Here is a 27,190-nt window from a genome sequence, read left to right as displayed (position 1 = left end):
CATGCACAGTAGTGCTTGGATGCTGAAAAGAAAGAAACTCAATGGACTTAAGCATTTTGGCATTTACACAGTGACATTAGCAAGTTGACATCTTTTATCTTTAAATTCCTGTTCTGATTGTTTTTTTTCGTTATCAATTAAAAAAAAAATTAAAACGTAAAAGATTTAATTTGAAAGTTCTACCAGGAAGCTTCATCGTTGTGCTCTGTGTGAGTTGACAGCCGTTCAAACGTCGCTGTGGTGGGAGGAGGAGGGAACGATAATAACGGGAGGAGGGCCACCGCGGGGAGAGTATCAACAGCAGGGCTCAAACTAAACGTGTAGTATGCTCTCTTTCTGATGGATCTTGCACCTGTTTGAGGATCAATGTGCTCCAAATCGACCGAGAGCCTTTCAACTTCTTTCTGAACTCTGTTATAAACTCTCCCGCACGATTAAAGGCACTTTGAGGGAGTTTGGACTGAGAAGATTGCGCACATTTAAAAAGAAAAAGAAAGCCAGTGCTTGGAGTGTTTAAATGGACTTTAAATGGACTGATGTCGGAGTCATGAGGGTGGCATGGGTTAATGGATTTTATTGAAGCTGCGAAGAGTTTTTTTTAGAAAGTCTGAGCACCATGGATGTCGAGGAATAACAAGACTTTCTTTTGATCCACGCTCGGACTGAAAGAGGGAAAAAAAATGTGACCACCTGCCTTCTTCTCCCAGCACCTTCTTATTTTTCTTTTAAGTCGTGTATGTGTGTGTGCGTTTGTGGTGTTTGATCTCTCTGAAGAGAAAGGAATAGACGGATAAACTGGGTCTGTAGTAGGAGTCTAAAAGAAGAGCATCAATGGACTGAAACACTGCACTTTCTGCTTCAAGTGAAAAGTGCCTCAAGCAAAGGTAAGGAGCTGGGCGGGCAGAGCTAAAACATCCTCCGCAGGCTAGTCAACACCAAACATCCTGTAGAAGTTTCTTTGTACTAAATCAGCACAGCTTGAATAAGAATATCTGTGAGATTTCTGTCGTCTTAAGGCCATATAACAGGAGCCTTTTGGTTGGTGTTTAAAGTACTCCATTTGGTTCCTTTTGTTATGATTATTGTAAAAAATTTTAAACTAGTAATTTTGCCATGGTTAATGCCTAGTTTCCAGTTAAAAAATACTTTTGCGATAACACTGTGCACAGAGTCATCTTTGTGCAGGATTTGTTTATGTTTTGGGTAGCACATGCAGCACTTGTAATCCCCGAATGAGTGTTTCCTTCATGTTAAAGCATTATGAATAGGTTTCACACGTTGTAATGACCCTTAAATCAGCACTGTTCCAGTCAAAATACGTTTTTTTGGTTTGTTCTTTATTTAGGCCCCCTCGTCTTAGGTGGCATCGGCTCTTCTGAGTCAAACAAAAGGTGTACCTGTTTTGTTTCATATAGCAAGATGGGTGTTGACATAAAGGGCTGTGCATCAAAATTTACTGTAGGGTGCAGCAGTACAGTGGCTTATGGCTTGGTGTTTGCCGTTTTATTTTTGGACTAGTTTATCAGGGTGATGCATGTTATGGGACAGAACCTAGTAGTTCTGTCTAAAGAACCTCGTTGTTTTGTGCTAAAGAGTGCAGCAGCCCTGTGCTTTATACATAATATACAGTGTGTGCTTTGTTGTTTCCCTTCCTTTGTTTTTGTTGTGCTTGCTGATTGGTAAAAAGGGAGGTGCATAGCGGTACAGATCACTACTGATGCCTTGTAGTCCCCTCTGTTAGAAAATCACTTTAAAGATTATGCTTGCTTTCAAATTGGAAAGAAATATATGTGCTATTTCCCCCCAAAAAGCACACTACTCTACACTACTCTGCTATTTTCACATGCACTAGTGTTTGCAACAGCGAGGTTTTTTTTGTTTTGTTTTTAAATTGCTTTTGCATTATTTACACTGAGGGAGCACTAAAAGCAGTTTTGCATTTTACTGCTAGAATCCTTAAAGTCTATGTTCAGCAGTCTCAGCTTAACAAAGTCTGTGTGTGTCAGATCCCAGCCCGGGTGTCATTTTACACACGGATATCCCCCCATAATTCAGCAAGCCTTGACATTTTACTGGAATATTGCATTGTTCAAAACACTATGTGGCAAACTGTCCCCTGTAGGCAGATTGTCAGGCTGCAGGAAATTGATTGCACCGAGGAGCAAATTATTCATGAGTCGAAAGTGGTTACTGAAAATGATTCTGTTATTGTGTGTAAGATGGAGCGTCTGCTCCTCCATGGTGAATTTAAGCCTGTGACAGTACTGAGGGATATACAGGAAAGTACATGTAGTAAAGCATAAAGATTAAAGAGAGGGTCTAATAAACTATTTCAAGCTTTGCAGTGTTTCATATTTGGATGCTGTTGCATGTAATAGATCTCAATTTTGACAGCTTTTCCTCTAAGCAGAGAAATGAGCAGCATGCCATTAACATACTGAAAAAGGCCAGTTCTGTGGACGTCCTTTGAGTCTCATTGATCTCCAAGTTAGGCGTGTGCTTCATGGCTGGACCCCAGAGTTTGTGACCTTTGCTTTTAGACCATTGGTTTCTTTCACTGTCTTGTTTTGAAAGAAACTTTATGGGACTGACCTGGTCCTGAAAGTTTGTTGGGGGGCAGGGAGACTTACAAGAGTGATGTTAGATGCCTTGCTTTACTCAGCACTTACCGTTCCCCTGGGATGTCTGAGTGAGTATTATCCTAGGATAAAACAAAACATGAAATTAAACCACTCATGCATGAAGCAGTAATCTGCAGCAGTATTTGGCTGCTGAAAAAGTGCAGAGTAAAGGTAATACTGTTTTGATGTGCGACTGAAAACGTTCAACCACGGCAAGCAAAGTTTTTCCTGGCTCGGAACGGACCTTTGGGAGAAGAGTAAGCATGTAAGCACGAACGAGCTTGTGTTACCTTATTTGACAGAAATCTAAGAATTTTCTTGGTATTTTCCAGCGTTTGATAAACACAGATGTCCTGTTTAGCAAAGGAAACCCTTATTTAAACAAAGTAGTGAAAAAAAATATTACAGTGTTGGGAGTGGGGGTTTCCTTTGGATTTGGATAAAACTTGTGGATAAAAACAACAAAAAGCTCCCTGTGCAGGAAAAACCCTGGTTCAGTTATCAGTGTTGTTGTGCTAGGTGTTAGGTTACTAACGATTACTATGTTAATCCATATAAACTAGGCTTTCCCCGAGAGCACAGGACTCTACTCTCGTGCCCAATGTGTGCTAAGCTCATTTCCTTTAGTTAAAGTTAATGTCAATACCATTTCTGAGCTTGGTTACAGTGCCAGGGACAAAATCCATGAATCGATCGCTACGCCGTGCGTGCTTGTCCAACCAGTCTGCTTTGGATTACTGATTTTTCAAACCCATTCCTGCGTTAATGATGATTCACATCTTTGTTCTGGATGGCTGCGTGTTATTTTTACATCTGTATCAGAGTCTTGTGCGTACCTGTTAAAGTTTCTACTTGAGCAACACTTGTAGTTCCTGCTACAGGCTGGTTTGTGCTGATGCCACGACCTGTCAGGATTAACAAGGATTACTAAGAGAGTAATGCTGCTGCTTATCAGGCCTGTATCTGTCACTGGCATCACTGATGGATCTGCTTAGGTACCGGTGGATAACGCTCTCACACCCATTAGGTCAGGAGTTCACTTTTTGTGACAAGTTTTAACACGAGCGTCACAGAAAACATCAGAGAATATGATAATTTACTCGTCATTTATAGGCCGAAAAAAGACAGCTGAAAAGATCACTTCATTACTCATGGTTACTCCTGCGTGTTTAAAAGTGCACCTTTCTTTTTGTGCATTATTCAGCTCATGTCTGAATAACATAATAGTGTGACACAGATGACAGCCATTGGAAGAGCTCACGCCCACCAGCTGTTACAGTTGACAGGTTGACATCAGCTTGCATTTACTGTTGATGTCATGTCAGATTTCAGACATGTTCGTTCATCCGTGAGAAATGGCACCCTTTTAATGCTTCTTATATTATTAAATATGAATTTGGAGGGTGTGAGGGTCTTTGATTTTACTTTTTGAGTCAAGTACCGGCGCTGTAGTTGTTACTACAGGTTTTGCAAAATTTTGAAAGTTAGTGGAGATCAGAAAGACCTTGAGCAAAACCCCTTAAATAAACCCCAGGTTACCCGGGTTTGTCAAAGCATCACGCGCCTACTTTTTCTCCACCAGAAGAAATTATAGAATCCCAGACGGCAGACTTGTGTGACTTGGCTTACCAGTGATTGATCACTGAACAGCTGGATGACAGACTGTCCTTGATTTGCCTCACGAATTTGATCTCTAATTCAATTACACTATTAACACTCAAAGCAGCAGGGCGGGATTAGACTAGGTGTTACAAATGGCCTGTCCAGAAGGCTAAGTCATGACTAGATCCAAAGCAATCTGTGTCAGTGAAATCCAGCATACACGCATACACGTTACAGAGCCGACAGTCTTATGCTGAAGCTTGGTTTTTTTATTTTTATTCTTGTTTTGTCTTCTCTGTTTTCTTTTTCTAAACACACAAAGGTTGTATTTTTCTTTAGTCAAGCTGGCTTTTCATCCCCCGAGAGGTCACTACTCTCATGATGAGTTAGCGTGTAAGACGTTTTACATGCAAGTATACTAATGTCTGTGCTTTTACTGTAGAACAGGAGCTGTTTTCTTCACACGTTAGTTATATACGTGAATCATGGTTGCTTAAAGGTAGTAATTGGCTTAGTCCAATGAGATAAATAGAAAAAGTTCCTGTGGTTAAATGTTTAGTGGCTTGTTTCAGTTTAAGTGTACTCATTTTAACATCTGGGCTCCCTTTGAAGCCCTCTCTGTTCACATGCCAATTAAATGGCCTTCCTCTGCTCCACTGCCTGAGGAAATAATCTGGTGTCCTCCTGCACCTGCAGACAAAGCCCCCACCCATCTGCCCCACAGGCTTCCCCTGTATGTGGTTGTTTCCACATGAAAGTCCTATATCCCGGTCTAGGAGCACATGCAAGTTAGGACGTATTTATTAGTTTTTTATTTTGTCAAAGTAACTGTGGAGCTGGTAGATAAGACAGTCGAGTGGTGCACAAACACTTCCCACATTTGTTGGCTGTCAGAAGTGACACAAAAAGAACAAAATCAGTGTCTTTATTTCTTTAATCCATTGTAAGAGTGCTGTTTATCCGTCACCCCTACTGACCAGCATTATTCCCACAGTCAGAGTAATCCGCCCTTATTTTTAGTGCACTGAAATTATTTTGTCATCCAAAAACTAATGACTATTTCCCAGACTTGCCCCTGACCACCCTCCTCTTCTTTGCTTGTGCAACCACATTCTTGCCTCTCTGTTTGCTTTAGAAAGGTGCAGCATAAAAGTTATTACTACTACCGCATCTCTCCCCCGGCTCAGCAGAAACGTTGTTGGTGTTGGTCAAGTGCGAGGAGATAAAAGCATCTTTGTGCTGTTCTATTCTGGGCTGTTTGTTTGCTCATGTGCCGCCAAGAGACTAAAGGTCTCAGTCAAATGAGTCAGACGCCCTGTGTTTCTGCAGTGAATCTCTGGTTGTAGCAGCGGCCAATATCCAACACCTCGCTGCTTTCTAAAAATACTCTCCGCCTTATATTACCTAAATGAACTTAAAGTAATAAGCTGGTATTAGGAGTACTGAATGACTTAAGGGAAGTGTGCGAAGGCTTCCGTTATGTTTGAAGGTCAGCAACTTAAACTTGTGCCTGCAATCCAATTTGAAGTAGAGGGCCTTGTGGTTCGCTCCAGCTGTTCTCTTTGTTCACTGGGAAGGAGGTCGGCAAGTCGTGAAAAAGTCCGGTCTGTGAGGCTTGTGAAAATGAAACAGTGTTAACAATATAACATCTGGAGCTGGGCGGTGCACCTTTCAATATTGCTCGTCTAACCTGTCAATTGCTGTTGGCCTATTTAGCATTTGACGAGACCTTCTGGATGAGCTGGACCAACCACAAGGACCAGGTTAATCTGTACGTACACCTAGAGTCTTGTAAAGTCCTTCTCTGTGGCCACACATAAACACACACATACACACACTTTGGCCTGTGCAATAAAACATCTACAAGATTCAGACTCCAAGCAATTGCCCTGTCTATTTGTAGCACTTGTTGAAGTAGCTTATTTACCTTAATCCAACCACAGCGCACACGTACAATTTTCCCCAGGACGATGTGTTTTGAAAGAATATGGTTATTTATAAACCAAGAAGCATCTGGAATGCAGTGCAGTTGTTGGCTAATGAGTTGATGTTAACTCGAGGGGTGGGGGGATTACATTTATCTGAGGGGGGATGTGAGGGATGTACTTGTGCAGCGGGGGGATCTGTGAACAGTACAGCAGTATTCTGATGAGGAGTAATCGGTATGTGTGGTCTTCCTTTTCAGGTTGGGAGATGTGTGAAGGAGTGTGACGGACGGCCATGGGACTGGAGAGACAGTGGCTTCAGGCTGTCACCACTGCTGTAGCCATTTGTCTGCTAAGTAAGTATGCCAATGCAAATACTGAGCCATTGCATATATTAACAGTGCATTTGTGTATTTTATTTCTCCTTGTTGAGCTTTCAGAGATTTTTTGCCTTTGGATTTCTTAGAATAACCCCCCAATACACCTGAACTGTCGTGTCATGAATTGAGGAATTTTTCAGCACACACACAGGAAAAGCAAACAATTGTAGATCTTTTTTCTGCTAACGTGATAAAACTGATTCCAAAATATGAGGCCCGATTATGCAACAATGACATTGAAACATTATTTAACATGTCCACATAGGGCTTATGTAGTATTACTGTACAGATTAACAGTGATAACAGTCTTCTTTATTGGATCACGCTTCTTCATCGTGCTTCACCGTTTTGCTCCTTATCGCCAATCTTTAGCGACTGAAATCTCTTTCACGACACTCTTAATAACACTTTTACCTTCAACTTTAAATTTCAGCTTCAATTTTAATTTGTTGAAAGTGGTAAAATGTTTGAATATTTACTCTGTGGCAGGGCAATGGAAATAACAGCTGGTTGTCAGAGAAAATGAGATTGGAGAGGTGATCATAAGATGTTTAAATATGCATATGCTGCACATTGCTTTGGACAGTTGTGTCCTGTCTTGGAACAAATGTAACTTTTCCTAACATTTGCTAATGTGAAGCTTAGTTTGATAATACATTTTCAGTCAATACTGCCTCCTTTGTTAAAAAATAGGCCACTTTATGTTAACTTCTTCATTCAGACCCACCCACAACACTGATGGATTGAGTCTTGGCATGTGCACGTACAGGGCTTGTTGAACACGAGGTACTGAAGTGAAGTGTTGCCACACTTTTGTCTTGTAGTAAGAGGAGTGCATGTCTGTGTGTGGTTCACAATACTACAGCAAGTAGTAGCTATCACTGCCCTTTGCTCTCAGGCTCAGAGAGAGAGCTTGTATGTATTTATTGAATGTATTTATTGAAGTGTAGACCATTTACCAAACACTTTTTTTGCGAGCTGAGTAATGGACAGAAGCGATATGCAAAGGCATAATCTTGATGCTGAAAGTGATACTTAAATGTTACTCAGTCTGATCTTGTGAGATTGCTGCTGTGGCTTATATGGGAAGCGACCAGGGTGCACACTCAAACATAAAGCTGATACATTCATATGCCAGCAGATTAATGGAAAGGAGTGCTTGTCTGAAAGGGGATTAAGCCAACCAGTTGTTTTGCTCCATTTTGCAGTTTGTTTACATATTTTCACCAAAGTTGTTGCCAAATCTTTTACCTGCACTAACAAAGCTTGGATGCTTTGCAAAGCAGCTGGCATATGCTAATGTTTTGTTTCTGCACGCAGTTTGAATGACACCATGATGACTATGGCACTGATCCAATTCCCTTGTGCTAGAGAGAGTGAAGAGGAGGGGTTACAGCTCAGACATGAGTGGACGAGAGAGGATGGGGACAAAATCCAACTTAAATAATATCTCTGGGTGTGGATTTAGATCAATCCTGGATTTATGCTACCCCCCAACCCTCAGCACGCTTCTGTGTGTGCGTGCTTGTGTTTGCAAGGGGGAGTGATGGTGGTGGGATTGATTGTGCTGGCCCATAGACCATGTGTGGACCCCAGGGGGTAGTGGGAGGTCGACTGGAGCGGCCACAGAGCGTCCTGCTGCCCTGCATCAGAGTATCGCCACCAACCCCCACCCTCTGAGATTAAAGTAATCACCAGGCCAGATGAGTAGCAGCGCAAACACTGGCACCCAGTCGCTCACACACCCACATGAGCACATGGCAGCAAAGGGAGATGGGATAGAGACAGGAGAGACTGCTCCAGGTGTCACTAATGGGATTGCTTTGTGTTTGCAGGCTTTGCAGCAATACGATCTTGTCACCAAATGGCACATGGATGTTTTACATGCCCTCAGATGGCCCGGCTTTTAACAGTCTGGGAAAGTCATATGCAATGTCCACTTCAGAAGAGCATTCATGACACTGTTATGACTCTTTCCACCAGGTTTTCTCTGTCAGGGCCTCTCGCTGCCTGTGTGGTCACAAGCTCTTGTCTTCTCGTCCCTCAAGTTCCCCTCAACTTCTTATCATAGCAAACAATTTTCACAGAAACCAATGACCAGAAGATTTCAAGGAATGTTAATTTAGCTACTTTGGTAGCCATTACTCACTTCAACAGGCCTTGAGCTGCATGATTTATGTGTTTACTCAGATGTGCGCTGTTTTATGGACTTTGCACTGTCAGAAAATGTCTGCAGGGAAACGAGTGCTTTATCCCGCTGATATGCTGTTGTCTTTACAGGTGTGTCTCAAGGTGCAGCATCGTTGGTTCGTGCCCGAGAGGGGAGCTCCGCAGAGTTAAGCTGTAGCCTCGCTCCTACATCCAGTGAAGCCACCACCCCAAGCCTCTTTCCACTACATGTGGTGGAGTGGGTGCGCCTTGGTTACAGCGTTCCTGTCCTCATCAAATTTGGAGTGTATGCTCCTCGTGTTCATCCCAACTACAAGGGTAAGCTTTATTCGGATCTGCTCAGTCATGCACTCCTTTCAGGAAACTGATGAAAGACTTATTACTTGGTTGACAGCGCAACCCCCTGAAGTAGAGGTAGATTCCCTTGAAGACCTCACGTCGTGTAAATCTTTCTTCGCCTGCTTTTTGTGGTTCCACTCCCATAAGTGAGCTTTAAAAGCAAGTAGGAAATAGAGAAAAAGCCAACAACGTAAAAGTCTCTGATCAGCGGACAGATTGCTCAGGTCGTGTTTCAGAAGACTTTTTTTGTGAGGGGAGGGGGTAAAACTTCCTTAGCTCATTTGTCTTGTGTGGGCAAAGATAGACATAAGGAGGTTACAGTGGTATTTTTGAACTACTGGGGAGGGGAAGTTTGGATCAAACAATACCCTAAAAAGATAATCCGTCCAGAGCACGGTCCCTGTAATTACAGCTGGTGTTCAGTCTGTGTGTTTCCAGAGTGCAGTTATACTGCAGAGGAAAGGGGAAGGATGAGAATGGATGTGTTTTAGTGGAGGCAGTAAAGGGTGGGGGGGTGGGGCAGCTGAGCAATAACAAGGGGGGTACCAGTAACGCTGCTCACAAGGGGATTAGGAGTGTAGGTGGGGGCTTGGTGGTCTGATGACAGTGTTTTATTAGTATGCTGAGAGGTGACCCAGTAAGGGGAGATTGTTGTGCTGGAAGGAGGATGGATGAAGCAATCGGAATAATGGGAGTTTTCTTGCTGGAGCCCTATAATCCTGTCATTGTCTACCAGGGGACAAAAGACAAAAAAGGGGTATCACAACCTCCCATTGCTTTGCCAAAGCCAACAGGACTAGTAGGACACCCCAAATCCCATGCAGTCCCAACTAGGTCACAGAAATGTACAGAGAACCTCGCTGGATTTGTTATGTGAGGACATACAGGAGGTGCTCAGAGAATCAAGCTGCTGATTTAGAAACATGTTTTCAGCTTTGGACGACTCTAGAACCCCACTGAACATTTACAGCGGTCGAAGCACAAATCATGCTCCCACCCCCCAACCCCCAAAACATGCAATTGGACTAAATATGTTTAGCGGTCTTGTAGGCCGTTAACCATATTATTGTTTAGGAGCAGCCTAATGCAGCCATAATGAAGTAAAGAATGCAGCAGAGACGTAGCTCAGAGTTCAAGAATGTTTAGGGGGTGTCTCCGTGTTTCTGGCAAATTCACCCGTTGCGTGTACTTGTCTGGTGCGGGCTTTTCCCCAGTCTGCATTAGATCCTCATACCTCCCCTCCCACTGAAGGCAGATGGCAGCATGTGAAGCGTGTCAGTGTTGTGGGTCTAATGTATTCTACTCTCAAATTAAAAATGTTGTGGGATTTCAGCTTTAACCACAAGACGGTGAAGTCGGCCACCATTTCCTGGTCTTTGTCTTGGCTTGTTTGAGGACAGGAACAGGAGAATGAGGATGATTTAATTTTAAGGCTTAAGATCAAGAAACGGTTAAGAGATCAAGATAATGAATTATGGGGAAAGAATTACATTGTTGTTCAGTATTTGCAGCATAATGGCCACTTCCATTAGAGCTAAGTAAGGTATCAGACTTGAATTTGTAATACTAAATAAGTATTTAGTGAAGAAAAAGCACTACCAATGGGCTGTCTGCCCTTTGTCTGCTGCTTTGTGTCAAGCTCACTGAGGCTATTAACAATTTTAATCTGGGCAAGTTGTATCTCCATTTCCTTTTTCATCTCATTAAACCACCATCTTTTTGATAATGATATCAGGTGTCTCTAAGATTGCACTCTGCATTTGAGGAGTGTCCCAACTAGACACCAGCCTGTCCAGGTCTCAGAGACCATCTCTCGTGTCCTCTCGAGAGAATATCCAGTTCGTGCCGCTCACTCCTCTGCCTCTCTGTTTCACACACAGCATGCCATGGAGATCTGAACATTAGTCAGCTCAGAACAAAGAGCAAACAGCCAAATAAACTCTGACTGACACGCTGCTGTTATATTTGTTGAGACAATATGTTGGAGTCTTGCGGTGTCAGGATGGTTTACCGTTGCAAGTCTAGATCAAATACGTCCTGTGTGCTGAAGTAAATGAGTGGCGATTGTGAGCGTGGGGGGGGACTCTGACCTGAGGTTAGAAGGATAATAGGCAAACCCCGAGATCTCAGCAGGCCTCCATCACACTCTCAGTGTGACCTCGAACAGTGGAGAAGTTAAAGCCTGCATTTGTCACACACACACACGAGACAAGTTTTTATACCCGAGTATGTACAGACAGTCTTTCCCCTGATAAACTTATATGGAATTTCATATTAACTCACTGAGCTTTAGCAAACAACGCTCTGTTTGAGAACTCCAAAAGCAGAAAATAGATCACTGAAATGTGAAACTGAGGGCTCCATGATCTTCAACCAGTTTTTCTGCTATAACTAGACCAGCGTGATGAACAGCAAACAATGGCACAATAGAAGAAGAATACATAGCTGCAACTTGGGGATTTCATGTTCACGAGCTTAGAGCAGCAGGCCACCACAGAGGCCCTGTTACCTCATACCTTAGGTTAGGCAGCTAGGCACATATTAAATCTGTGAGATACAGTCCAAGGGCTTCAAACAGCTTCCATAAAGACTTGTAGGGGAATAGCTCAAGTAACCAATGCTCACTATAAGGAAAAACTTCAGCAAAATCTGGTTTTCTACCTGCAACTTTGCCTACAACAAGTTTGATATTCACAAATTATGGCATGTCTAACTGAACAACTTTAAAATTTAACAACTGGCAATTATTAACATCAGCGTTATCTCTTCCTGAACCGAAAACAGCTCAAGATCAACTTCTGCACTGGAAAACAGCCCAAATACATCTCACAGCACCGACCTACGGATTTTAATTTCAGAGATTTTAATATTAAAACTAATACTTTTTCTTTGCGATCATGTGTAAGAGCTAATGCCTGTGATAAGTTGAGTTCCCATTGTAGTGAAATTCAGCACGTGAGCCGTGTGTGCTCGCTCGGCCAGAGTTGGGCAGAACAAGAGGGACAGAGTTAACTGTAATCTATCTCACGACAAAGAGCTATTCATAAGAGGGTTTAACTGATTAGGGGGACAGGAGGATTGAAGAGAGAAATTTGGGGGAACGGGAGGGGTGAGCTGTCAGAGGCAGGGGGTCGGTCTCAGACTTATGATTGTATTCAAATCAAAACACGTCCCACAATGCACTTCTGCCCGGCTCTCTTATGCACATACGAGTAGACAAAGAAAAGCAGCGCTGGTGCTTCTCCAAACAGAATAATCTTTCTTCCTCACTCGCTATTGTCTGGCATAAAATTCACAGTACTCCATGCATTACTTTGTCAGTAACTTCCAGTGGGAACTCAAAAGGCTAAAAATCACATGTTGGTTCATTCTGCCGGAACAATTAAAACCTTGTGCCGAGGCTACGGTAGTCACAACAATAGGCAAAGAAAGTGCTGTGCATCATAAATGTAAGTGTGAAATATGATGTGTTGCACTGCAGAGGTTTCACTTGCAGAAAAAGATGCATTAATCTAAACAGGAGATCAGATCAGTGAGGTGAAGCCAGCTACCGGCCAGTGGCATGGCTATAAAAGAACAGTTGCGCCTAACCTGCCACCCACTAGGCGAGAACCTGACAGGCTAATATGAGCAGGGTGCGTTTCGGAGCTTCAAACAGCGCTGCTGGATTAGCGTTTCCATTTTCTTCCCATTGGCTGCACTGCAGAGCAGCTCAACCTGTTGGAAACAAGTGCTCATTTTAAGATAGACTGTAGCTGTCATGCAATTGCTGCTGGAGCAAAAACAGTGAGGAGGAAGAGGAAGAGGAGGAGGAGGGTTGAGATGAGATGGAGGAGCAGTTATGGTTTCAGCAATCCTCTCCCTGAGTGCCATAGAGCCTAATCATGTTTGTCTCTCGAGGACTCGCGGACATTGCGCTGATGTAGGACCAGGGAGAGTGATGAATGGCGTCTGTTGGAGCACAGAGGTCAGGAAGGTCAACCTCTCATTGGTTGCCTGTGGATTATTGATGAACCAAATTCGACTAACCTCTCTGTAACCTCTTGCTCAGTTCCTCTGGATTTAATAACAGGAAGTGTTTTTCACTGGTGTGGTTTATAATTTTCCCAGGTTTTGTATTCAGCTGTTGCAGAATATGTGCATTGTGTCTGAGAGAGAAAATCAGCCTTTCAGTGAACATCCTTAGGGTAGAGCACCTGCCGAGTGCCATCTGAGATTTCAGTTCACGTCCGAAGATGCAACATTCATATTTAAATAAAGCAACATTTGTCACGCAGCCTCCGTGTGTGCTCGGCCTCTTTTTGTGCTTCTCATTCATTTCTCTCACTCTTCCTTCTGCTCTTGGATGTGACACAAGATCCCCCGCCCCCTTCCAATTGTAATTTCTCAAATCTGTGACAGTACAATCCCCCCTCCCTCCGCTCGCATGATCGACCCGTGTTTGGCCGTGGCGTGTTTCTGCAGCAACTGAATTCAAATCTAAACCTACAGCCCGTGCTTTTCTTGGTCTAGTCTCTATGGTAACCTGAGAGAATGGGGGGGGGGGGGGGGGGCTTCCATGTCTTTGTGGTGACGGATAAGAGGGAGGCTACGGGAAAGGGTTAAGTGTTCAGCAGTGAAACCCAAATTTCCCTGTGTAGACTCAGGGGGCAGGGCACTCAGATTTTGAAAATCAACATGTGTACACACCCACGTGTTTCTGCAAGATCAGTGCCCGGGGCAGACGGACACGTTATAGCACCAAATCAGATGGATTTTTTTAAGTATCCCATAAGGTGGAAGTCAAAAAGAGGATGATGCTGCGCCTTCTCTTGTCCTGCAGTTGCTGATTAATTGCAGGTCTAATTAGAAAAAGTGGAAAAGGAAACAAGAAGCTCGGGAGAGGATCCTAAGGATCAGGATAGGAGAAAAAATACCCAAAGTTATCCTGTAGCTGTTATCATCTAGCCCTGCCCAGTTGTTTGAAAGATGCTGAGCTGAAATCAGAGGTATTCATTTTATGGAGCATCTAAGTAACACTTGCCTGTCTTCCGGGAGGTCAGTCAATCATTAAACCTAGCTATTTAGCACAGCAACTGCCCCAGTCAGGAATGCAGGGTTAATTGTTAGCCATTGTTGCCTGTCTTTACTCTCAGTGTGTGTTTCACCCAGTCTTTAGGCCATATACAGAGTTAAATGACTTTCATAGCTGCCAGGCTCTCTCCAGACGCTGCTGTCTGGAGAGAGCTGGTGTGAATAGTGACGATATTGTATTTCTTGCGATATTGTTGCTTCAGGGTTGCAGGGCATTCAACGATTCTGTCCTGTTGAGCTGGAGAAGATGATATCTATGCTGGCTGCTACTTTTCTTTTTTTTTTGCAATGCTTTACTATTATTACTTTGCAGAGATGATTGATTATGACACTTTATCTAAGCAACGTGTTAGGAGCAAGCAAGAATTACAGGACGCTGGACACTGATGGGTCACTGTTTACTTTCAAACTGCTTTGGCAGGGCCTGGTATGAGCAACGTGTGTGTTTCCTTCCTGCACGCATCCTCCTGTCTTTTAAAACTCTGTGATTGAAGGGCAAGAAAAGAGTTCATTGAGAGACTGAATAAAAGGAGGGGGTGTACCCTGAAACCAGGCTGCAGTCACCAGGCAACCAGCAGATCAAGTTTCAAAGCCTGACAAGGAGTTGTAAGAAGTACAGAGAAGAGGAGAGGGAGCAGAGCAGGGGCTGTGTGTGACAGGAAAATGTGTGTGCGTGCTTGTGCGTGGATCCATCTGCCTTTTAATGGCGTTCACACACGAGTTCAGAGCGTGCATCTGCCAGGCCCTTACATTGTTTACTACTGTCCATTGCCCCCGCCTAACAAAAAACGGCTTATTTTTATCACACACTGCGGTGGGTTTCTCCTTTAAGCTTAAACTGCATTCAAGTATTCCTGGCATACTCATCTTAGCTCTCCACTTCACCAACCAAACCCTAAATGACAGGACAAAATCTGTCATCTTGCACATCGTTATAATCATCACTGTAGTGATTAGTGTCTTTCAACTCTGTCTCAGGGCCACTGACTTCTCATCACTTGAGCTGCAAATTTTCTTAATTATTGGTTTTGTTACTCGCTGCAAACATTCGAGCTACAGTTGCTCTTCGCACTGTTCGTGGGTGTGTCTGTGACTTTGATCGTGCCCATTGTGACACTGGGTCCTGAGCATGATAAGCCCTTTCCTGCATATGCTGACTCTGCCTGTCTGCTTGCGTGTATGTGCTGACTCTTTCTCTGTCCCCCTCACCCCTCCTCTCACAGGCCGTGTGTCTCTGACCCGGGGCGCCTCTCTGCTGATAGAACGGCTGACCCTGGAGGACGAAGGCTGGTTCGAATGCCGCATCCTGCTCCTGGAGAGCAAAACCGACGACTTTCGAAATGGCACATGGACCTTCCTCTCCATCACAGGTGCAGCACCGCAGGGTTTTGGGGACTCGAGAGCTGCTCCTTTCGTTGCTCATCACTGGCACTGTCCTTATTTAGAACAGCTACAGCATGGGGCCTGGCTTGGACTCTGAAGGCCCTGGCAAGCTGAATAGTGTTATTCCAGTGTATGAAGAGGTTCTAAGTGACGTACCTTGCACCCAGTAATCACATCATGTCTGTCTGTGCCTAGCCTGCTGTGCAGTAAGGCTGGCTTTTAGAATGGCACTGTATCCTTGGTTTGTGTTTTACATGCAAAAAGCTTTTAACCCACGTACATCTCCGGCTCTCTCACCTGCACTGGTTATGTTGTGGAACACTTAGAAGTTAAAATGAAAGTGTGAGGTGAGTATTAGATATGATTGTAAGCCTACATCAGGATCGACGTCAAGGCTTATTTTTGGAACACAACAGTGTTGCATTGTGCATAAATTGGAATCTGTTTAGAGTATTAGACACTGACAGTGATGATATTTTTAATGCAGAGATTGCATATATTTTTCAGCATGGCAGTGTTGTGTAGACATATGTGCCTCTGTCTGCCAGTTGGGCGCTTACTAGTTATTGTGCTACAATTACAACGTGTCTAGCTAAATATATTCACAGTAACTTATGAAAATCTCTCCTTGTCGCCACTTCATATCCATGCCTGTCTCCACACACTTGTCAGAGCCTGAAATGACTTACCACTGAGTTCTAATGTAGTTTTAGAGGAGCCACAGGTGGTACTTCTAAACCACAGCAAATCATATCTGTTCCTTTGGATTAGCTGTTGGAGTAGTTCTCCATTTTAAAGTTCCTTTATGTGTCCTTTATGAGTATGTGGATGAAAATAAGTGGTCTATTTGATCTGTCTTTGTTTCAGCTCCACCCGTGTTTATTAAGACACCGCCAACTTTTGTGGAGGTTCTGCTCGGTGACTCGCTGACTCTCAGCTGTGGAGCCCATGGCAACCCTCGACCAACTGTCGTCTGGCATAAAGACGAGAGCCTAATTGAGAAACATGAGAAAATAAAAGTGAGGGGGATTAACAGATGGCATTTTCAGTATTCTAATTAAATACTTAATAATTAGCATTTTCTGCAGGAGTTGCGGCTTTGATTTTTCTTTGAAGCAACCTGCTTTGTTGTTCTCTTCATCTCTGCCTCATAGTCTTCCTCTCCCGTTCCATCTTTGTCTTTGATCGTCTTTACCTTGGCCTCTTTTCAGGTGCTCAATGGTAGCTTGTCTTTGGCCTCTGTCACACGAAATATTTCTGGAGTTTATAAATGTCACGTGTCCAACTCAGAGGGGAACCTCACCCACTACACGCAGCTGCAGGTCAAAGGTCAGTGTTTAACTATAAGTCATTGTAGACAGGTGTAATCTCTGCCTACCTCACGATAAGCAACAGCACAAATCATGTTTAGTGAAATTGTCAATGTATATTTTTTTACAACACTTAAACATGCTGCTTAAACCATGGATAAATATAATAGTGTATAGTGCCACCTACAGTCTTTTCCTTGCATTGCAGCAATTTAACAATTAAAAAAAAAAGTTCTCCCGCCATCATCAGTTGTCCATTAATTCTGGTCATTCTCGTCTGTCTTGTGCTTTGTACAGGCCCTCCAATCATCCTCATTTCCCCAGAGGACACCACTCTCAACATGTCCCAGGATGCAGTTCTGCAGTGTCAGGCTGATGCCTACCCATCAAACCTGACATATGAATGGTTGAAGCAAGGACAGAATGTTTACCATATTGAGTGAGTCCATCATTTCAAAATATCCATTAATATTTTTAAAACAGCCCTCGGACAGATTGGCGACCTGTCTACGGTGTTCCCCGCCTCTCGCCCTATGGCAGCTGGATAGGCGCCATCCCCCTGTGACCCTAAATTGGTTAAGCAGAAGAAAACGGATGGATGGGTCTCAATGCAGAACCTTTTAAAATTAATAATATTTTAGTTGCTTCAGCAAAGTGTTTTTGTGTCAGTTATTTTGAACGCCTCTTCAAATGTTTATCTTTTTGGTTTCAGATCACTTAAGTCTCGAGTGAAGGTTTTGGTGGATGGAACACTTCTTATCCCTAATCTCATCCCGGAAGATGCTGGAAACTACACCTGTATCCCAACAAATGGGATACTGAGCCCACCCTCAGCCTCTGCCCATCTGAAAGTTAAACGTTAGTCTCTTATCCTGCTGGCATTTTTGTGGTTGCACTTACCAGCGTTCCCTGTGAAATGAGCACTGTAGTAATTTTTTGTGAGTGATTTTTCTTCTGTCATTTTAGATCCTGCGCGTGTAGGCCGAATGCTGCGGGAAACATATTTGCCCGTAGGCATGGAGGGGGTCATTGTCTGTCCTGTCCAAGCCGATCCCCCTGTGCTGTACGTCAACTGGACCAAAGACGGGAACGTTTTAAATCCTGATAATGTAAGTCATGCGCCATGAAATTGAAATGTTTCACTGAGTAGAGATTTTCACCAAAGGGAGTTTGGAATCAATCTTTGTACCTATCCAGTACCCAGGTTGGATGGTGAACTCAGAGGGCTCAGTATTTATAGCGACAGCCAATGACAATGCTGTGGGTATGTACACCTGTACGCCTTATAACAGCTATGGCACCATGGGGCAGTCTGAACCCACCCGTGTCATCTTAAAGGTAAGGCTGTTGTTCTCAACTCAAGTCTTTAGTATCAGGAAGATGATGCACACTAATTAACGGGCAAAAGTAAAAAGGCTCTTTCCGTCCTCCAGGACCCACCATCGTTCCGCGTGCCTCCTCGACCTGAGTATTTCCAGGAGGTGGGCCGGGAGTTGATCATCCCCTGTGAAGCCAGTGGAGACCCTGCTCCAAACGTGACATGGAGCAAGGTACGGGAAATTCTCACGGATGCAGCAACGCGTACGTATTAATTCCTTATTTTAACTAATCTGTGTCCTCCCTCACAGATTGGCCCTACGCCTCGCTCCCCATACACTGTGTTGGCTAACGGCTCCCTCCTGCTGCAGCCAGTTAGTAAAGATCACCACGGGGGTTGGGAGTGCCTGGCCACTAATCGTGTAGCCACTGTCAGTGCAGGCACAGTGGTCATGGTGCTGGGTGAGTGATCAACCGCATCTCTGCAATAAATATGTGACTCCTGCATTCACTGAATTCAAGTGTACTGCCAGCAGTTCAAAGTGACGTTCTCCTCCTCAGGCACCAGCCCTCACGCTGTGTCCTCAGTGTTTGTCACCACAGAGGTGAACCAGGCAAACGTGTCCTGGGTGCCAGGCTTTGATGGTGGATTCACCCAGAAATTCACTGTCTGGTCAGTGACATAAAATACATAAAATATCACACAATAGTTAGATCCATTTTTTTTTTTGACTGTTTTGTTTTTCTTCCAGGGTCAAGCAGGCATCCAGGGGGAAACATGAATGGGCGTCTTTGCCAGTGCCAACATCTAAAAACTACCTGCTGGTGACTGGGCTACTTGCCGCCACTGGCTATCAGTTCAGCGTCCTACCTCAGAATAAGCTCGGCTCTGGACCTTTCAGCGAAATTATAACTGTGCGAACTCAAGGTTTGTACAACTGAACTTATGCTTTGGGTTTGATTACCTCTTACACTTTTTACTACGAGTATTTATAAGTATTAATACTTTGCTTTCTTACCAGCTGTGCCAACAGAAGCTCCTACAGCTGTCACCACTCTCCCAATTCTGGATCCTCCCATATTCCTGTCAGCCAACCGGACCGAGCAAGGCGTTCTGCTGCGATGGTTTCCTCCCGAAGCTCCATTTTCTCCACTGACAGGTTATGTACTGCAGGCCCGCAGGGATCAGGGGCAGTGGGTCATCCTCACCAGCAACATCAGCGCCAATCAGAGTGACCTGCTTGTTCAGGGACTGCTGAGGGTAAGTTCTTATACTTAATTGTTTTATATGAAATTAAAGTTATACTGATTTTTTATGAAAAGCCACTCTTTAAATGAGTGCTAGTTTATGTCTATAATAAAAATCCTGATCCGTCTCTCAGGACTCGAATTATGATCTGAGGCTTATGTCTCGCTGCAATAAAGTGCTCAGTGAGCCCAGCGAGTCTGTCAATGTATCCACCATCGGTATGTGGCTTTGTACAAATTACTAAAAGCATTACACCCCTCAAGTTGATAACTGCTGGAATTAGTGGCCTCTGACTGGTCTGATTACAGGGATGGAGGTTTACCCCCTGCGCCCAAGTCTCTTGGAGGTTATCCCTGAGCCGCTGTTGGCTGGTGTGTTAGCTGGAGTGTGCTTCCTGTTTGTGGCCATCGTTCTGTCTTTGGTGACAGCATGCTACATGAGTCAGAGGAGACAGCGCCGGCGCAGGAAGAGAAGACAAGGTAAAGTGTGATTTAATCATACAAACACAAGTTTTAAATTTGAAAGTTTGAGCACGTATACTTTTCCCAAGTTTAAGTTAATTATAAGATTTGAGAGTTTCATCCGTGCTGGTGTCTGATATTTTTTCCTTTCCTTACATTTTGGCAGATCTGCCATCTGCACTTCAGAAGAGCACATCTCAAGAGTAAGTGTAGGAATCCCCCTATTTATATTGTATTTGAAATAGACCACATGCAGTAATATTTATTTATGGTGCTGTTGTAAAGCTTATTTTCTAATTGATATATGATTATTATGTGCATGTGATAAAACGGTAAAGGCAGCTATTTTTATTCTCTGTTACCACGGAAGAAGCTGAGCACAATCTTCAGCTTTAATCAACTTTAACAGCAATTTATTTCCTGTCTGACTTTCTCAGAGTTCGCTCACCCCCTCGCAGTCCAGACAGTGTCCTGAAGCTGAAGCTGTGTCCACCACTTCCTTTCTTTCCCAACTCGTCCTGCTCACAGTCCGATCGATCCTCGTTTGACAGGGGAAGTCACGGCGAATACCACGACCAACGGAAGCAACTCTTGTCCAATTCTTCTCCACCACCTCATTACACACTCTTTGAGAGTCACCTGGGGTCTCAGGCGCCCTCACCAAGTGCTCTGGAGTCCATTTCCAGAGGTCCGGATGGACGCTTCATTGTCCAGCCACTGCCAGAGGGTTCTAGTCCCTCGAATAGAAAACATTTAAAGAAGACTGTCCTACAAAGTAATGGTGGAGCTGGTGGGGCAAGTGGCTCAGGAAGCAGCAGGACATCCTTTAGGGACTCTGCAAAGTCGAACATTTTAAGCTCAGAGAAAGATGAGAGGAAGGATTCTCCTCTCACGGTGGATGTCCCGGAGCTGAGCAGGCCTCCTTCCTCCCCTGGAAGAGTACGGGCCATGGCCAGAAACTTCTCCCGTCATGGCTGCTTTTATTCTGATGACGAGCAAAGCTCAGAGGCCCTTTTAGAAAGAGCCAGCTTTTATTCAGACAACAGTGAGAAGAAATCCAGTGATCCTCTGAGGAGGTATCGCATGACAGGACACACAGAAGACCTGCTGCCCTCCTTTGGAAGGAGGACAAAGCTTCTGGATAGAGACACAGACAGGCCGCAGCCTTCAAGCTATGAGCCTATGGAGAGTCAGTTGACTAATAACAGCACCTTAGTCTCACAACTTGACAGTGAGCTGGAGAGGGATAACATTAACAAGTGTGTCCAGCTGGCAAAAGAGAGGGAAGAAATGGAGAGAGAGCTAAAGAGCTATACAGCTGAGCAAAGAAGTCGAAATCGTGGGAGAGATGAACATCAGACTAATAAAACAGAAAGTCCTCAGAGGGATGAGCCTGAGTCAGAAGAAGAACCTGTATGGAAACCACAAGATGTTAGTATCAGACAGAAACATAGGCCTTTGGGTCAAACAAGTCGCGTGTCTGACTATAGGAGAGCGTGCTACTTTGGCAACACAAGCAGTCCCATGGACCGGCTCCCCATGTCTCGCATTCAGTGGGACATTAGCCCTGTAACATCTGTGACCAGCCTTATTCCTGTACAGACTCCTCAGGAGACCGCATCGCCCAGGCCACGGCGTCCTCGCCTCTGTAGAGAAACCACCGAGGACTCGCTTGCTGTTGATTCATCACGGTCTCCGGTCACCCAGAACACCTCTCTCCCCACAATCTCCCCTGATGTTACCAGTGAACCCCCTTCTATGTGTGTCGACGAACCAGATCGAGCGCGGTCACTGAGTCCTCAGGGAAATCCTGATATATACATGAAGTCCATCAATGAGCAGGACATAATGGAAAAGACACAGCATGAAGATATTGCAGGACGGAGGTCAAGGCATTCGTATGCTTATGGAGGCACTCATCTCTGGGAGACAGCTGCCAAAAGTCCTTCATTAATGAGTGAGAGGCCTGAAAGTTCAGCTTCTTCACCTTGTAATCAGCCTGAGAGACCTGCAGACACAGACTACACATCCACAAGGGATCCCAGTACCTCCAGTTACTCTACTTTGCCTTATGAGCATCACAAAGTGGGGCCAAAGGCTAAAGGGAGAGAGACTCCAGTCCAGGATGACCGACGAAGTCCAGGATTTTACTCTGACTTAGAGAAAGAAGGAATCCGAGCACGCTCCCGGAGGAGCGACAGATGCCTTTTCTCTGACAGCCCTAGCCCCATATCATCCTTAACTCTCGTGGAAGAAGCCGAGAGCGACCAGTCTCAATTTTCTGTCCCCAGAATGTCAGACTCCTTCAAGGCCAAGCCCACAGCTCAATCTCCCAAAATGTCCCCACTCCAGACAAGTGCAATTCTCGAGTATCTGAGCCTTCCTGGTTTTATTGAAATGAGTGTGGATGAGCCTGTGGAAGAAGTCACAGACAGCAAAGGGGAAAACTCAGAACTAAAGCCAGAAAAATCAGTGGTGGCTAAACCTGATGTAGTTCCTAAAAACTGGGAGGTTCATGTTCAGGAAAACCGTGAAACTGGCTCAAACCAAGAAGCGGTTTGCTTTAAACAAACTCATTCTGCAGGCGCTGCTGAGGCCAGCTTTGACACTAGTAAAAAACAAGATTATGGACGTTCCCGCCATGGGGAAGCTAGAGTAAGATTTCCTGATGACCCAAAACCATTCTCACCCGGCCCAGAAAAAACTAGCAAGCAGCTCTATGATGAGAAAACAAAGATTCATGTTGGAAATAAGAGCACATACAGGCCCGAATCCAGACTTGGGTCCAGGTCAGCTCACACCTTGTACAGTGCAGCTAAAGGCATGGCGGATATAGTGTCAAAACACTCGCAGAGTTTTGTAGACAGTAGTGAGTCTTTATCAGAGCAATCCCAAAGACAAGCTTCTCAGGGCAGCAGGACTAATAACATTGTATCGCGTATAAATCAAGCCCCTGTGCCATTTCTAAAGAAATCCTTAAGCATAGGTCCCTGCAGGACTCTTTCAGGTATGGGACAGCCTCGTCCTTTTCTAAAGAAATCTATCAGCCTGGGCCCACAGAGGTGGGAGCACTTTGAGAGCCCAAGGACTTATATTTCTGAGAGATGCTACTGGGATGAATTCCCAAACCCAGACGTCAGGGTGAAGTCCTATAGTTTGGGTCGCACACCGCCTTCCCTCCCCAGGCCAGGCCCCTCCTGGAGGGAGTATGTCCCGTTCAGGCGCCCCAGCATGGGCAGCTTAGAGAGGCCTCATCACGCACAAAGATCTTTAGCTAGTCCTTCCTACCTCACGCCTGCTGCGTATCTACCCAGACAAACCTCAGTCTCCCCACTGATGGAACCCTCCGATCCACGACGGCAAGCTACCGTTTTCCCAGAATCCTCCAGATGGTCCCCCACTTATCCTGAAGCTCTGAGGTCTGTCCAACATAAATATGTCCCCATGCCCTCCTCTATCCCCATCCCCCACTACCAGCACCAGCACTGGGCAGGATCCAGAGGGGATGGCCTGAAACCCATGGACTCAAGGAGAGGTCCTCCGAGGTCCTACCTGCCCAGGGGCATTAGCTGGCCCTCACCTTACTACGCCCCTTTCCCACCACGAGAGGGAGAGATCTACAGGCATCCTGACAGGATGATGGGGAGGGGAGGGGAGACCGAGATCCGGGAAGGCAGAGAAATCAGGGAGGGGGGCAGGGCCAGTTATGCCAGTCAGAGCAGTGGTAGAGGGAGTGCTGGACTCTTCCGGCAGTCCCTGTCCATCACTCCCACGCTGCTCAGCTCCCCAGAAACCACAGAGGAAAATGAGCGTCACAGAGCTGACATGGATTTGCCTGAGAGGAGAGCGAAAAGGTGAAACACCGTCACAGCTGAAAAAGCAAAACAAACTGGAGCGTCCTCACGGCTGAAGGACTTCTTTCTGTTGCCAAAATAACATTAATATTGTCATTTTACTTGTTGGTAATTGCTTTTATTCTTACCACCTTGTTTTGTGTGTCTAGAAGGAACACATCAGTAGATGAGAGTTATGAGTGGGACTCTGCTGATGCCTGTGTGGACTCTGAGGTCCTGGAGGCCACAAAGTTTGATCAGTCACAAACAGGTTTACAGAGAGGCAGTCGGGATCAAGCCGGTGGCCTCCAGGATCAGCGGTTCAAAGGTGACTATTTCTGTTACTTTTCTTCTTTATGTTGCATGTTTCCTTATGAGTGAAATGCTTAGGCAGGATTCACACGGATGTGTTTCATGCTTCGGTGCTCTCACTTTTCATGCACTTTGATATTACCCCGACTAATTTGCTAGTTACATTAAATCTGGTGACATCACATGTTGCCAAACTAATTATGGATCCATTGCTTTGCTTTTGAAATGCCAGTGCAGGCGTCACATCACATTTATTCCGATTTTCCAGAAATCGTGTTAGGAAAATATCCTGAGAGAGCGATGTGCCCGTTTGTGCAGTTCATCGTCAACAAAAAGAAGAAGTCCATCATTGTATTGAATAATTAACCTCACCTGCAACCACTTGTGGCAGATGACTCAGCCAGGTGGAGGTTTCTTCCTGTTAAAAGGGAGTTTTTCTTTCCCACTGTCACCAAGTAGTTTTTCACAGGGGTCATGAGATTTTTGGGGTTTCTCTCTATTATTATAGTGTTTTTATCTTACAATATAAAACGTCTTAAGGCGATTATTGTTGTGAATTGGCACTATCTAAATAAAAGTGAATAGAACAAAGTTTATAAGAGCCAGCTGGGAAACAACCACCATCAAGCACTGAAGCAGCATATCCATGTGAATCCTGCCTTACAGTGATGGCTGCATGTGTTCATCCTGTGCCCTCGTGCTGTGATTATTGTGAGCTTGTCCCATGACATGCCCATCCATGCATTTCCTGTGCCTCACCTCACCCACCCCCCCAGGCCCGTCTCCCTCAGTCAGCCCGCCAGTTTTCAATCCACCTCGATGCCAGTTCAGCCGCTCTCTAAGTGAAGCACGTTTCAACGCTCTCCGCCTGGAGTACGAAGAGTACAGGCGTGCTCAGGAATCCATCTGTTCCCGTGAGCCCTGCGTCACCCCTGGCCACGATTCAGACTCTGACTCCAGCTCAGCACTGCTCTAGCAGCTTAACTCGGTCCGTTATTCTGCCTGCCCTCTCGCCTTCTTCCTCCTTTCTCCACCTCTCACTGGTCGCCTTGCTTGCACCATCTTCTTGCCTGCTTTCATATCATTGATGTGCAGTGAAGTTGTGCTTGATTAAAACGTTCTGATTATATTTAAATTCCTTTAACCTGGCCCTTCAAGGTTCGTGTAATGCTAAACTCCTGTGTTTTTGTCTTTCACAGGTACCTCTAAGGGAGATATCAAATAGCAGTTTTAATGAATTAACGACAGCGCTGTGGTCACCACACAGTCACACCTCACTGGAGCTTTGTTATGTGAATCCTCTTTTAAAATGGACATTGCTCATCAAATGTAAGACAGCAACTCTTCGGTTGTTTTTGGATTGCGTATTCTTTTTCTTGTCTTGTTGTTCCATTGTGCTTTGCATAATGAAGCTGAAAAGGAATTATTTATTTTTCTTACAAAGTGCGTGCAGCTGTGTTTGAGGTTTTATTTTGTAATCTTGACAATCAGGCCCAAAGGAATGAAAAGTTTAGGGAGGCTTAAAATTTTTTTTACAGTCCACAGCTCAGAAAGACCTGCTTTATAAAAGCAACAGCCTGCTACGTATTTGGACTGTTTAAGACGCTCCTTTAGTAAAAAAAAAAAAAAGGGGGAAGTTTGAGCAGTGTCTGTGTCTCTAATGTCGCCTGTGATACCAATCAAACAGCACTAAAAACAGTTTCTTCCCACTCCCACTTAATGAGACTAAGTACTTAAACAATAATAATAGTACTTGCAGTTTAAATAATGCTAAGGCTTCCTGCAATTTGTGTTACTGATCCTTTACAAGAATTTGCTCACTTCCTGCTATGACTCGCCCTTTGGTTGCCTAAAATTATGTGTCCCACATATTATCTGTCCCAGTAACATCCTCCCATTGAGCTCTTATTAATCAGTTCACCTAAAATCTTGCCCCTGTATTTGTTAAAAATGTATAAATGTTTATATATAGTTTATTGTGAATGATTGAATGTTGTATTGTGTACAGTCCTCTTCAAAGAAAAACGCTTCTTTACTCCACCTGAGTCAGTCAGACTTTACCTCTGCGATTTATGAATAACAGATACTGTAAGACTTGATAAGATACACAGGGAAATTTATTTTTGCCTTATTTTATTCACATCACCCTGAATGACAGTGGAGAGGTTTCGAGTGGCGGGATGTATTCAAACAAAAACCGGAGGATTCACACTGATCGAACACCTTCTCCTCACACAATGAGTATTTGTGTATATTTATTGAAGCGACTTACGATATGCAACGATGTTTACAATTCACATCCTCGATGTGAAGGCAGCACTGTGAATATTTCATCGACTTCTGATTCTGTATTTGAAGTCTGTTATGAATTTTGTGCCCGTTTTTTTGTTTGTTTTGGGTTTTTTTTTTTACCGAACAGAAGACGCTTTTGTACATCACCTGACAAACAGAGATCTAAAGAATATCTTTGTAGCTATAGTTTGGGATTTGTACTATATTTACTTTCCTAACCCAGATGAAAATGCATTTCTGACGATGGCTTTGGAAGCTCTGTATAAACTGGAAATTTTTATATCTTACCACCTGGCTGTTTTTTGTCATTTTTATATGTTTGTAATGAATAAATTGTTTTATTCAGAATGCATCAGACTGAAAGAGTGTTGACTGATTTTCTTTTCTAAACACTTAACACCTATCACTGTTAACACAATAGTCCCTCTCATTAAAGCTTGGGTAACCCTCTAAAATAAGGCTTCTAAAGAGTCTAATTCCCCTGTAATTAAATTGAATTTCTTTATTATTATTATTATGTAATTATATTTATCTACAAGTAGTTGAAGGTAGGTACACTACGAGTTCTTTTTTTTTTTTACAGAAAAATTAGAAATAATTATAATCTAAGTAGATTTTAGATTTATATAGCAATAACAATTTTATTGATATAGCACATTACATGTGTAAAATCAATGTGCTTAATAAGACAACAGTATTAAAACCCTGTGTAGGTTTACAATGCCTTAAAGACAGTGAAAACAGCAAAAACAAAACAAATCAACAGGACCTATTCAGTGTAAACCCGGGTTAATAAAAAGGTTTGGAGTCTGTTTTTGAATATGTGCAGAGTTGTAGATCAGCAGGAAGTTGTTGTAAAAAACAGACTACAATAACGGAAAACACCTTCAGCAAAGAGAAAATGATTATATTGTAAGTGAATTT

General features: G+C 44.0%; 1 protein-coding gene across 4 annotated transcripts; it reads left to right on the top strand.

Moving 5' to 3' along the window:
- Positions 1–267: 267 nt before the first annotated feature.
- igsf9b (immunoglobulin superfamily, member 9b) lies at positions 268–26,621 on the top strand. Of its 4 annotated transcripts, XM_085293902.1 has the most exons (23): positions 268–884; positions 5,940–5,994; positions 6,409–6,504; positions 8,809–9,015; positions 15,333–15,479; positions 16,360–16,511; positions 16,704–16,821; positions 17,100–17,241; positions 17,515–17,660; positions 17,769–17,911; positions 18,000–18,140; positions 18,236–18,352; positions 18,431–18,581; positions 18,681–18,792; positions 18,872–19,047; positions 19,142–19,380; positions 19,502–19,586; positions 19,677–19,847; positions 19,996–20,032; positions 20,267–23,683; positions 23,833–23,990; positions 24,751–24,962; positions 25,174–26,621. In XM_085293902.1, exons 3-22 carry the CDS (start codon positions 6,444–6,446, stop codon positions 24,948–24,950), a joined length of 6,120 nt encoding a protein of 2,039 aa, XP_085150028.1. In that variant the 5' UTR covers positions 268–884; positions 5,940–5,994; positions 6,409–6,443; the 3' UTR covers positions 24,951–24,962; positions 25,174–26,621. The 4 variants fall into 4 exon arrangements, with proteins under 4 accessions (XP_085150028.1, XP_085150027.1, XP_085150029.1 ...); XM_085293901.1 differs by lacking the exon at positions 5,940–5,994; XM_085293903.1 differs by lacking the exons at positions 5,940–5,994; positions 18,000–18,140.
- The last annotated feature ends 569 nt before the right edge of the window (positions 26,622–27,190 follow it).

This window comes from Mchenga conophoros, linkage group LG12 (assembly GCF_057382185.1).
Source record: "Mchenga conophoros isolate Kocher_MC1m ecotype Shallow Benthic linkage group LG12, M_conophoros_male_GT1.1, whole genome shotgun sequence".
In the NCBI taxonomy this organism is placed as follows: Eukaryota; Metazoa; Chordata; class Actinopteri; order Cichliformes; family Cichlidae; genus Mchenga; species Mchenga conophoros.
This window is presented reverse-complemented; position numbering and strand designations above follow the sequence as displayed.